The sequence below is a fragment of the Rousettus aegyptiacus genome, unplaced genomic scaffold (genome assembly GCF_014176215.1).
Source record: "Rousettus aegyptiacus isolate mRouAeg1 unplaced genomic scaffold, mRouAeg1.p scaffold_m13_p_14, whole genome shotgun sequence".
NCBI classification, from domain to species: domain Eukaryota; kingdom Metazoa; phylum Chordata; class Mammalia; order Chiroptera; family Pteropodidae; genus Rousettus; species Rousettus aegyptiacus.
The window spans coordinates 45479101-45491152 of record NW_023416289.1 but is presented as its reverse complement, the minus strand read 5'-3'; the positions used below and the strand labels follow the sequence as shown (position 1 = coordinate 45491152).

Genomic DNA, 12052 nt, shown 5'->3' with positions numbered 1-12052 from the left:
CTTGGATCCTGACTACCACATCCAGGGAGTCCTTGGGAGCCAAATGTGAAGACGGGGTTCTTGCCCATCTGCCTCTCTGCTGATTGAACTTTACCTCAAAGAGACGTAAAAATTAGTTGTTTAAACCACCGATGTGTCAGAATTTATCCGCCTCTGTGGTTAACGATGCTTTAACTAACACAGCCAGTGGGACAGGCTGTGGAATTTAAACTGAACACATAGCACTTTATGACTTAATAGAACTTTATATAATTTAAAAAAATAAATACAAAAAAGGGGAATAAAGAAAACCTTATTAACCCAATAGAAGGAAGGAATGGAAAAAATAATATGCTGAATAAACTCCAAATGGATCAAAGATTTCAGGGTAAAATATAAAACCATAAACGAATGAAAAGCAAACACTGGAAAATTCCTTTATAGTTTGAGTCTGGAGAAACGCTTTGAGCTAGAACTCAGAATCCGGGTGTGTAAGAGAAAACACGGACAGATTTAAATGCATGAAATAGGACCAAATATTCTTGCTGTTTCCTTTCTTTTTTTTTCACCGAGACCCTCAGGTGAAGCAGGCAAGGCCAGCTTGGGGTGTGGGTGATGACAGTGGCCCAGATGGAGTGTCAGGATGTTAGCGGGGTGAAGAGGGCATCTATTCACACTGGTAGCTCGGAATGGTGGGGTGTCCCCAAGTAGGATACGTAAGGCCCTTGGGCTGGGAGAGGGGCCCACTGGCTCAGAAGTGAAAACTAGACCCAGGTGATGAGAGTTTGGGTGGGGATGCAGAGGGGATGGGGAACACACAGGAGAATTGATCAAAGAAGTAAATTAAGGAAAACGGAAGTCAGATTTTTCATTGCTGGAGAAAGGAGGTACAAATATGGAAAGAGAATGAACCCGAAGTGTTGGACCTGGATATATCATTGTGAATTCATGGTTTTGAACATCCATAAACAGATATGAAAGTTTATAAATGTACGTGAACCCAGTTATGTGTATGTGTGTGTGTGTGTGTGTAGACCTAATACGTAGATGTGTTGTATATACACTAAATAGGATTTCTGGGCTGAAGGATACATTTGCAAGATTATAGATGTCACCAGATTGCCCTCTATAAAAGGCTCACAAGTTACCTACGTACACACCGTTAAGTATTTACAAGCTTCTTCACTGTAGCTTCTTTTGATGTGGAAACAGCTCAAGTACCATTAAAAGGAAACAGGCTTCTAAGTGATGGGGCACCTGACCGGCCATGGCTGTTATTCCCCCTATCACCATCCTCGAGTTGGAACTCTTCCCTGTTTCTGTAGACCATCTCTCTTAATTCCTCTATTCTTTTGATGTCATGTATCCATCCATCTCTCGTAAAACTTTTAGGGAGGGCTCATGGTAGCTCCATTCCCCACAGAAAAATACGTACACGTGTGTACTTCCACCATTCTATTTTGTAATCTCTGTTTGTCCTTGTTTCATTTATGCTTATTTTTTCTCCTTTCCTTCCTCCTGTTGGGTCAAGTATCCTTTATCCCCTTTCCTTTCTTCTATTGGTTTGGCAATTCTCATTTCTCTCGAAGGCCACCTTTCGAATTTAACCACGCAGCTTGAAGGTGGTGAAGTTTAAACATAATACCACTATCATACTCCTGAACAATAAAAAGATTTCAAGACACTTTAATTCTGATCATCAGTCGCCTGACTTACATGTTATTATTCACCACTATTTAGGAAAAAAGACTTTTTTTTAATAATAAAAAAAAGGAGGCATTTCAACCTCTGTGGAATAACAGAAATTCCCTTGGATCCATCGCTCAATTTAATAATTACCAACAAACTGCCTTTCCTGTTTCACCTACGCCTCCATTCATTCTTCGCTTATTTATGTGATCGCTCACAGTGTTTTGAAGGTAAGATTTTATACACATTGAAAGCACACAGGTCTTGGCTGCACAGTTTTTAAAAACGGGCACATTTATGTAACCCACACCCGTTTCGTGGCATAGAACATTTCCATCTGCCCGCAAAGGTCTCTTAGGTCCCTCCCCGGTCAATCTCCAACTCCTAGGCAGCCAAATATTCTGATTTACCTTAGGGTCATTGTTCCTTGTTTTTTCACTTTGTATAAATGGAATCACACAGTGTCTCCTCTTCTGTGTGAGGCTTAGTTACTCAGCATACTGTTTGGGGTTCGTCTGAACTGTCGTGTGTCTCAGCCTTCTGTTCTGTTCTGTTCTGTTCTGTCGCTGAGCTATTTTCCATTGCACTTCACCATATCCACCACAGTTTGCTCATCCGTTCTCTTGAGGATGGATGTTAGGGTTATTTTCGTTTTTGGCTATGATGAGTAAAACTGCTATGAGCATCCTCATATGAGACCTCTTTTGTAGAGGTAAGTTGTCATTTATCTTCAGTAAACATCTAGGAGTGAAATTTCAGGGTTAGGTATATGTTGGACTTTATTTGAAATATTGCCAAATTCTTTTTCGAAGTGGCTGCCCCATTTGATTTTCCCACCAGTGGTGTGTGAGAGTTCCCGTCGCTCTACATCCTTGCCAATACTTGATCTTGTACTCCCACCTATCCGCCCCCTACTCTACTTTTATTGCGGTATAATCAACACATAACTTTGAATTAGTTTAAGGTGAACAACAAAATGATTTGATAGATGTATATACTGCAGAATGATTACCACGATGTTTAGTTAGCAGCCATCACTTCGCATAGTTACAGTCTGATTCCATGTGATGAGAAATTTTAAGATACGCCTTCTTGGTAACTTTCAAATGGGCGGTCCAGTTCGTTAACTGTTCATTCCCAGGACTTATTCATCTTATAACTGGAAGTTGGTGCCTTTTGACTCCCTTTGCCCATTCCTCCCTGCCCGCACCTATTTTTACGCCTTCAAATGACTTATTCTCTTGCTATTGTTCTTTATGGTTAATATTTACTTCCGTTTGCCCACCTATTTCCCAGTTTCTTTGTTTTTCATCCCTCCTGGCTACTCATCTTTTCCTTCCAGCTTCAGTGTGCTTCTTTGTCCATCCCATTCTTCAGTAATTCTTCCAGGGTAGTACTGATAGTACATTTTTTGGTTTTATTTGTCTGAAAATGTCTTTATTTTGTCCTCAGTCTTTAGAGGTGGCATGGGCTTATATCTGAGTCTGAGTTCGCAGTTATTTCCTCTGCTCGTTGGAGGCTTCTGATTTCTGGCTTGCACTGTCGTTGTCGACAAGGGAGGGGTCAGTCTAATTGTCTTTCCGTCGTCAGCAAGTTTTCCACTCCTTGGCTTTAAAAAAAAAGGCTTCTCATGGTCTTTAGTGTTCTGCAGAACCAAGACCTAAGGAAAGGGGCTCCAGGAAGCTGGTGTTCTGACTTCCAAGAGAGCATGGTTAATAGGGGGTTGTTCCTCTGTCCAGGGGGGCTGGAAGTCTCTCTGACAAGGCTGTGCAGCTGGCTGGTGCTGAGAGTGCCCTAAAAAACACTCAAATATGTCTGGGTGTGTGTTTGCTTTTATCCCACCCAGGACACGTTGCGCTTTTTATATCTAAGACTTCATGTCTTTCATCAGTTCTGAAAGTGTTCAGCTGTTATCTTCTTGAGGGTTACTTCTCCCCCATCTCTACATTTTCTTCTAGAAGTTCATTGGAATTTTTAATTCTACATTCCATGTCTTTTCATTTCTCCTTCAATTTTTCATCAGTTGGTCTCTCTGTGGTGCCTTCTGGTACTATACTGAGGTATGTCTTCCAGTTCATGAATTCTCCCTTTGGCTGTTTCTAATCTGCTGTTTGACTCTTCTGACAAGTTTTTCATTTCAATCATTATTTGATTCTCATGTGTGTTTCATTCCTTCTACAGGTTCTATTTTATTCTTTTCCAAACTTGCCCGGTCTTTTTATTAAAAGACCAGGTTGGTTTTTCTTATTTCTCATCCTTTAAAAAAATGTCTTTAGATACTTGATGTGCCTTTTATAGTTGTCAATATTGTAGGTCTTAAGCTTTATTAGAAAGATAAGTTTCGAGTTCAAAATTGACCAAAAGCTTTCGATCGAACTGAAAGAGATCCGGTGTCTGCATCTGCTGAAGAGAAGAGAAGCCACTCCAGCTGGAATTTATTAAAGGAAATTGGTTACACAAATACCATGAGGCTAGAAGAGCAAAATGTGATCCCCGAGATAGTAGAGGTGTTAGTTACCAGAAGCAGCTCAAACCCCCAGGGACTGTAGGACTCAGAAGAATGGCCCCTGTGGGGTAGAACACAGACCACTCAGGAAGGGGCTGCAGGCAGCTGGTGCTCTGACTTCCAAGAGAGCATCGACAGATCGTACCTCTGTCCAAAGGGGCTGGAAATCTCTCTGGCAAAGCTGTGCAGCTCACCGATGCTGAAAGTGCCCCGTGACTGCTGACGAGATGCAGACTAGAGCTGGAGGTGGGAAAAAAGTCTCTTGTCCCACTGCCTGCCTCCTAGCTTCCTGCCAGGGCCTCTCCCCGACCTACTCTCATCAGTTGGCAAAGGCGGTCAGAGAGTTGGAAGTTGAGCTTCATGCTAAGGAGACAGCAGCACAGCCTCCCCAGGACAAGAGGACCAAGCACAGGCTCACCCTGGGTGCGTAATGAAGGATCAATATTCCACACGTTTTACGGAGAGGCCCCAGGACAAACAGCTGCTCAACAATCTCACCTCCTAGCCCGTTAAAATGATATGACTCTTTGAACATCGATTCCAGGCTACTATAAAGACATGACACTCTGAGCAAACAGCTATGGGAGATAACTCAAGATCACTGTCATCGACTCCCTAAGTCATGTGATTATAACACCATCTAATGAAAAACAAAACAAAATGGTCTTTTACTGGGCCTGGTGAGAATCAACTTGGAAGGGACTCCAGGGCCATCGACCATCAACACTTAGACTGCTAACTCAACCTCACCTGGTGGATGAGCGAACCCTAACTCTCTTCTAGGTAAGAACAACCACAGGTAAGAGGAAGCATCAGGATCGTTAAATCAAAATCTTCATCGGAATACAAGTATAGAAGAAATACATTTATATCCATGATGCCGGCACTTTGTAACCAGTTTAATGTAAGGAAACTGATAGATGTGATAATCACTGTATCCCTATTTGTCTATCCTTGATGATATTTAAAGCAATTGTGAGAATCCATTATATTAGACTCGTGAAAAATATCAAGATTGTATTATTGGTTTTCTTTTATTCGAGGCATTTTTCCCCCTCCAGGCACCAATATTTTTTTAAGTTTTTTTTTTCCAATTATAGTTGACCTACACTCTTTATTAGTTTCAGATGTACAACATAGTGAGTAGACATTTATATAACTTACAAAGTGATCTAGACCCAATAAGTGTAGTACCCGTATGATACCAAACATAGTTATTACAATATTACTGATTATATTCCCTATGCTATAATTTACAATCATACAACTGAATATTTGTACTTCTTAATCCCTTCACTCAAGGAACATTTAAAGGAATCAGAGTTACCAGACTTTGTGAAAAAAGTCCATTGATTACATTTGCAATCTATGTTTAAATGTTTGAGAAATTCTAAAATTGTGAAATTCACAGCTTGCTATTTTTAGCTGTGGAAGTAGTCAGTGAATGTTTAGATGAAAGCCGGTAAAAAGCAATTAATCATTGCTTAAAAAGTAATTAATCATTACCAAAATTCAAACAGTTGTAAATAGTTGTGTTTATACACAAAAGCTCTTCTGACATAAGTATTTCACCACAATATTTTCAACAAACAGCTGTGAGAACAAGAAAGTCACATGCGAAAGAATGAGGTTGGACCCTGACCTTACGCATGATGCAAAAACTAACTCGAATTAAATCATGGACCTAAACCCATAAAGCTCTTAGGGGAAATGCTTCATGACATTGGATTTGGGAATGCTTTCTTGGAGGTGACAGCAAAAGCTCAAGTAATAAAAGTAAAAATAGGTAATTTGGACCACATCAAAATTTAAAACTTCTGTACATCAAAGAATGTAATCGACAGAGTCAACCTATGGGGCAAACCGTAAATCTGATAAGGGATTAATAGCCAGAATATATAAAGAACTTCTACAGTTTAACAACAACGGAAAACAAATACACCGATTAAAATATGGGTAAAGGACCTGAGTAGACATTTCTCCATAGAAGATATACATCTACATGTTACATGTTTGGAAAGATGCTCAATGTCACTAATCATTGGGGAAATATGAATCAAATCTACCACGAGATAGCACCTCACACCCACCAGGATGACTGCTATACAAAGAAAGAAAGAAAGAAAGAAAGAAAGAAAGAAAGAAAGAAAGAAAGAAAGAAAGAAAGAAAGAAAGAAAGAAAGAAAGAAAGACAGACAGACCACCCAAACGCCCAGGAAATAGTGTCTGCAAGGATTTGGAGAAATCGGAAGCCTCAGGCACTGCTGGAGGAGGTGATGTGTCTACCGTGGAAAACAGCACAGTGTATTGCTATCTAGGGTTTTCCAGAGAAACAGAACCAACAGGATGTATGTGTGAGGTTTTTAAAGCACTACACACACAGTCCGTGGAAATGGGAAGTAGAATGTGGTGGCCGGGGGCCGGGAAGAGAGGGGAATGGGGAGTTACTGTTTAATGGGTAAAGAGGTTTGGCTTTGCAAGATGAAAACGTTTGGGGGTTGGATGCACAATACATGAATATACTCAAAACTACGGAACTGTACACTTACAATAGTTAAGATAGTGCACTTTACGTTGTGTGCATTTGATCATACTTTTAAAAAAAGATTTCGAACGATCATTTTTCTCTGACAGTTCTATACAAAAGTTACTGTGGGTCGGGGTGGGATGGGGCTGTCCAGTCTAGTCCAGCTTTATATCTGGAGGTATTTGCCACATGCCTTGTTCCCTTGTAAATTTTGTGACTTTGGAGTACGAGCTCATTTGAGACTTTCTCTGTGGTATCTGAGTTGAATGGCGTGCCTCTCCAGAGAGGGAGAGCTTTGCTTTGGACAGAAGCCCTGGGATATCACTAGTCCAACAGCCAGTCCATCGAGGTCTCCTCTGGGGCATGCCTTGGCCACCCACTTCGATTTCATACCCATTCCACATGAGACGGGTCTGGTGGTTACACAACTGTCAATAGAGGATCATTCTACTTCCAACCAGAGCCCAAACGGAAACAGGAAGATCTCCTTGACGTTTTCTCAGTGCAGTTTTGTAAAGTTTTTTTTTTTCTTTAATTGTGATGAGATACAAACAACAGAAAGTTTACTCTTTAACCACTTTTGAGGGTACATATTGGTGGCATTTAATACATTTACGTTGTTGTTCACCCAGTACCTTCATCCATCTCCAGAACTGTATCATCGTCCCAAATTGAAACTCTGCACCCATTAAGCACCTTCTGATTCTCCCCTCTTCCCCCGCCCCCAGCATCCACCAATCCACTTCCTGTTCCTACGGATTTGTCTATTCTAGGTACTTATAAGTGGAATCATATGGTCTCTGTTCTTGTGTGTCTGCTTTATTTCACTTAGCAAAATGTTTTCGAGATTTACGTAGCGTGTGTCAGAATCTCCTTCCTTTCTAAGGCGGAATCATATTCGTGGGATTTTAAACAGCAGATTTCCACTGAAGCGGTGACCCTTTGAGCTTCACGCGGCGACACATAGAAATAACAGTTACACTTTGCACTCTGAGTTTCCCTTCTTTCCTATGCCTTCTTTTCCCCTCCCATCCTCTCCCCTTCCCTGACCTTTTCTCTCCCCCTTCTTTTCCTTTTCCTTTCTTTCTTCTCTTTTTGGGGATCTGGAGCTTTCTTTTTCTTCTTATAAGCTCATCCATGCATTTAGAAGAATCTACAGCATGAATTTTTTTTTGGGGGGGTGGCAGGAGTAACTTTTAGCTAACATAATTCAGAACTTATAGAAAAGTTTCGAGCCTTGCACAAAGAACCCTGTATACATGTTTTACTCAGCTTACCCAACTATTCCCGCCTCCCATGTGCTCTACTGTCACTCTGTCTCTATATATTATTATATATTTACATTTCCAGACACATTCGAGAAAACATTAGCTATCAACACCATGTCCCTTTGTCCCTAAATACTGCAGCTTGTATTTGCTATGAACAAGGATATTCTTTTTTTTTTTTTTTAATAATCATGATACGATGATCACAATCAGGAAATTTAACATAGATAAATTACTACTATCCAATGTCCAAGACACATTCAAATGTTACCAAGTGTCTTATGAATGTCCAGGATAGGAAATGGATTTGCTCAACAAACTGCATTTTGTTATGCTGTCTCTGTTCTCCATTCATCTAAACGGTTCTTCTGCCTTTGTCCTTTTTGACCTTGAAACTTCCGAAGAGTCAAGGCTGGTTATTTTGCAGCAGGTCCCTTTGTTGGAATTTACTTGATGCTTCCTCGCTATTAGATTCAGGTCAGGCAGCAGAGTCTCTTAACTTTCCCCAATCCCAACTGCTACCATAATCCTATGCAGAAGAAGGATAGATAGCAAGAGTTTACAAAGAACATCTTCCACAAAACTGGCTGACAATGGAGCACCATGATCCCCAAAATACGCTGGGCGGGGCCAAACTGCTACCAGTATGGGAAGAAGAGAAAGCTGGAGAAAGTGCTGTGAAGGGTGGAATTCCCCACCAGTCCAAATCCCCCGGGGAGAGGTTGTTCCCACAGCCCAGGACTTGGTGAGAGACTCTGAGAACAGCGGCAGTCAAATTGTGTGTGTGTATGTGCGCGTGCGTGCGTGTGTGTGTGTGTGTGTGTGTGTGTGTGTTGAGAGAGAGAGAGAGAGAAAGAGAGACATCACAGGCTCTAGGTGAGAGTAGGATGCTATGGGCAGTTAGAAGATGCTGGAACGGTCGGAGTCCTCAGATATCTCAGAATTACTCAGTAGTGTCTCTTTGTGAAGGACAAAACTCCATACTTGAAAAAATCATTGTTGAAACCCCTTTGACATACAGCATTGCGTAACCTTCAGGTATAGACCCTGTTAATCTGTTACATTGTATACTGCAGTGTGCTGGCAGCGATGTTATCTCATGTTACTTGATTATTTTTTCCTTTTCATGGTTGGACAAAGCTCCTCTCTTGTGAAAGAATGTGCTTGACCAAAGTCCACGGGCACCTGGATGGAAGTGTCCAGATCTTCGCGTTCTCTTCGCGAGACCCAGGGCTTCCAATCTCCAACCCCTCCACCCGCAGACCAGAAATCTGGGTCCCCAGCGCTCTCTCTCTCCATCCAGGGTGTCCAAGTTTCCACTTCCCTGTCCTCCTGGGACCCACGTGTCCAGATGTCCAGATGTCCAGCCCTCTGATCCCTCAGAACCCAGGAGTGCCATCCTAGTGCCAGAAACCACCCACGGATCCAAGAGTCCTTGCCCAGCCCCAAGGACCGAGATGTCTACCCATTCCTAGAGCTCAACGAACCCGGAAAACTACATCTCCCTTAAGGCTGTGGGCCTGCAGCGCGATTAAAAATAATGCCTCATCATCGAGATAACTGAGAGATAGTTCCACAACACTAACACGAGGTTCGGGGTGGAGGGGGTGGGGATAAGACCTGTCCCATCAAAGTGCAGGGCTAGTTCAGGGTCCCTGGAGACACCTTATCAGAGCAGAAAACAGGACCAGGGGGAAGCTGGGACCTTCCTACAGCCTTACGGCACTGGGGGCGGGGGTGCTTCGGGGTCACTGGGAGGCAGGGAGGCAGATCCCACTTCCTCCCTCAGACACACGTGCTCACTCTCATCCTCCCCTCAGTCTCTTTATTATTCCGAGTAAGAAAAATAAAAAAATAAATAAGATAAATAACCCAATAAATAGAGAGGTGACCCTATAATCAACAGCCCGGGGCTTCACGAAGTGTAGCTGGGGCTTCGGCCCCGGGAAGGCCACACCATGCTCAGGGGGTCCGAGGAGCCCACGTCGGGAGGCTCAAGGGCCAGGTGCCCTGGAGGCTGCGGGGGGTCTGGGGGCGGGCCCGGCAGTGGCAGGAAGCGTGCCGGTCCTCGGTGGGCCGGGTCCGAGGACCGGGCGCCGTGGGGGGGCAGGCGAAGCGGGAGTGCCAGGGCCTCGGACTGGTAGACGTTGTACCCATCCGCGAGCAGCAGCTCCCGGAAGCTGCAGGCTGCGGGGTCGAAGTGCAGCTGAGGGGGCAAGAGCGGAGATCAGAGACGCTTCCTCGCCTTCTTCCTCCAGCACCCAGGGTTCTGGGTCCAGGCCCCCACCCCGTCCTCTGGGACACAGAACCACCAAAGCCAGCGCCTCCTTCACCTCAGGGGAGTCCTGCCTCCCTGTCCCCACTTCACAATGAGGAGCATCCCAACCCAAGGACCAGTCACAGCTCTCCAGGGCCAAGCGGGGGAGTCTGGCTACCCCCCACATCCCCCCGGGGTCATGGTCACTGGATGGGCCATGGGCTCCCTGAGCGACCCTGTGCCCAGCACGAGCCAGACACAGAGAAGCCCGTGAGGTCAGCAGCAGTCACAAGACACAAGACTCCGTCTCTCAGGCCACTCTGTCATTCGTGGTCCTTGCGACCCCAGGCCGGTGATGTCTCTGCCTGAGCCTCAGGGTCCTCTTCTTGCAAACACTGATGACAGCAGCCCCCACCTCCACGGTTTGCGGTGAGGGTGGGCCGTGCGGAGAACACGGAGCCCAGCCCAGCCGGGGCCCCGGGTGCCAGACGTGGGACCTGAATGGTGAAGACACCAGGAGGAAGGACGGGGCGTGAGAAAGGGGTGTCCTGGAAACCCACCGATCCGTACAGCGTCCCATCTGGCCTCTGGCACAGGAACCTGGACGTCTTGACTCCCAAGATTTGAATTACACCTGGCTTCAGGGCCTTGAGCTCCAAGAGACCTGAGGAGAGAATATGGTCAGGGGCTCAGATGGCCTTTTCTCAGCCTCTTCTCCCTCAGACCCGGGGATCCCCACCCCCAGCGCCTCCTCCCTCTGGCCCAGGTCCTGCACCACACTCACTTTCGGGGCTCCAGCGAGCAGCCCCTGCCACCGTGCCATCAGCCCTGATCTCCAAGTGGGCCTCCGTGTCCTGGGCATCATCTGTGTAGAGGTAGCGCTGCCGGACTTGACTCCCAAACTGGAAGAGAGGGCTGGAGTCCGGGACGGGGTGTGCCTGGCAGGCCCCCAGCAGGATGGCCAGCACAGGGCCCCACAGTCCTGGGTGCTGGAACCTGGCCTTGGCCCATCCCATCAATGGCTCACGTCCTCAGGTGAGGTCTGGGGTCTGGGGTCTGAAGTGCTGAACAGTCTAGATTCTATTCCAGAGCCTGGCGGGCGGGGAGAGCAGAGTCACAGACGTTTGCTCAGGTGGCCCGGATGGCTGGGTCCTCCCGTGTGTGGGTTATGGGCTGACAGAACACCCAAGTCTCTTGGGAGAGATGCAGAAGCTGCAGAATTTATATCCAGACGGACTCGCCCAATCACCTTCCTGACACCTGACTCTTAATATTTGACTTATTTGGCAGGAGCTAGGATTCCACTGTGGCCGGGTCAGGCTGAACGAATGATGCAATCAGAGGGCTCTTCCAGCTGCGGGTCTGGACTCCTAGGTTTGAGGGAGCAGAGCTGGGGGCCTGGACTCCTGGGTCAGAGGACAAAGAGACTGGGAGCCTGGAACCCTGCGTCTGAGGTTGTAGGGTCTGGGGACCTGGATCCCTGGGTCTGAGGACGTAGGGGCCGGGGGTCTGTAAAACCACCTTCCTCCTCACCAATTGATGTGGATTGTGTCCCACGACTGTGGGGAACTTCTGCGCCCCACCTGATTCTCTAGGTTTCTGGGAGGCTCAGACACCGAGATTCCTGGATCACCATGAAAGCAGCAAATACCACATGACCAAAATGTCCTCCACAGGGGCACAGGGGTGTTGGCCCAGGAGCCTCTCCCCTGGCCGGGAGCCAACCTCCGGTCTTGACCTCCCTGGCCCACTTTTATACCAAATGTCCAGGCCCCTCCCCCTTTCTGATGCAATCTTCGGGTTTCTTTCACAAAATAAGCTACTCC

At 45.7% G+C, this 12052-nt stretch overlaps 1 protein-coding gene across 1 annotated transcript; it reads right to left on the bottom strand.

The window, feature by feature from the left end:
- Positions 1-9777: 9777 nt before the first annotated feature.
- On the bottom strand, positions 9778-11791 carry FGF21 (fibroblast growth factor 21). Its single transcript, XM_016122442.2, has 3 exons — positions 11011-11791; positions 10787-10890; positions 9778-10175 (listed from the first exon to the last, which is right to left on the bottom strand). Exons 1-3 carry the CDS (start codon positions 11240-11242, stop codon positions 9885-9887), a joined length of 627 nt encoding a protein of 208 aa, XP_015977928.2. The 5' UTR covers positions 11243-11791; the 3' UTR covers positions 9778-9884.
- Between the last annotated feature and the right edge of the window lie 261 nt (positions 11792-12052).

Excerpts from the sequence above, each read along its gene's own strand:
- FGF21 (XM_016122442.2), bottom strand. The coding sequence starts at position 11,242 with ATGGGATGGGCCAAGGCCAGGTTCCAGCACCCAGGACTGTGGGGCCCT. Across the intron at positions 10,891-11,010 it reads TGCTCGCTGGAGCCCCGAAA|GTCTCTTGGAGCTCAAGGCC; the intron begins GTGAGTGTGGTG and ends TTCTCTCCTCAG. Across the intron at positions 10,176-10,786 it reads ATGGGACGCTGTACGGATCG|CTGCACTTCGACCCCGCAGC; the intron begins GTGGGTTTCCAG and ends TTGCCCCCTCAG.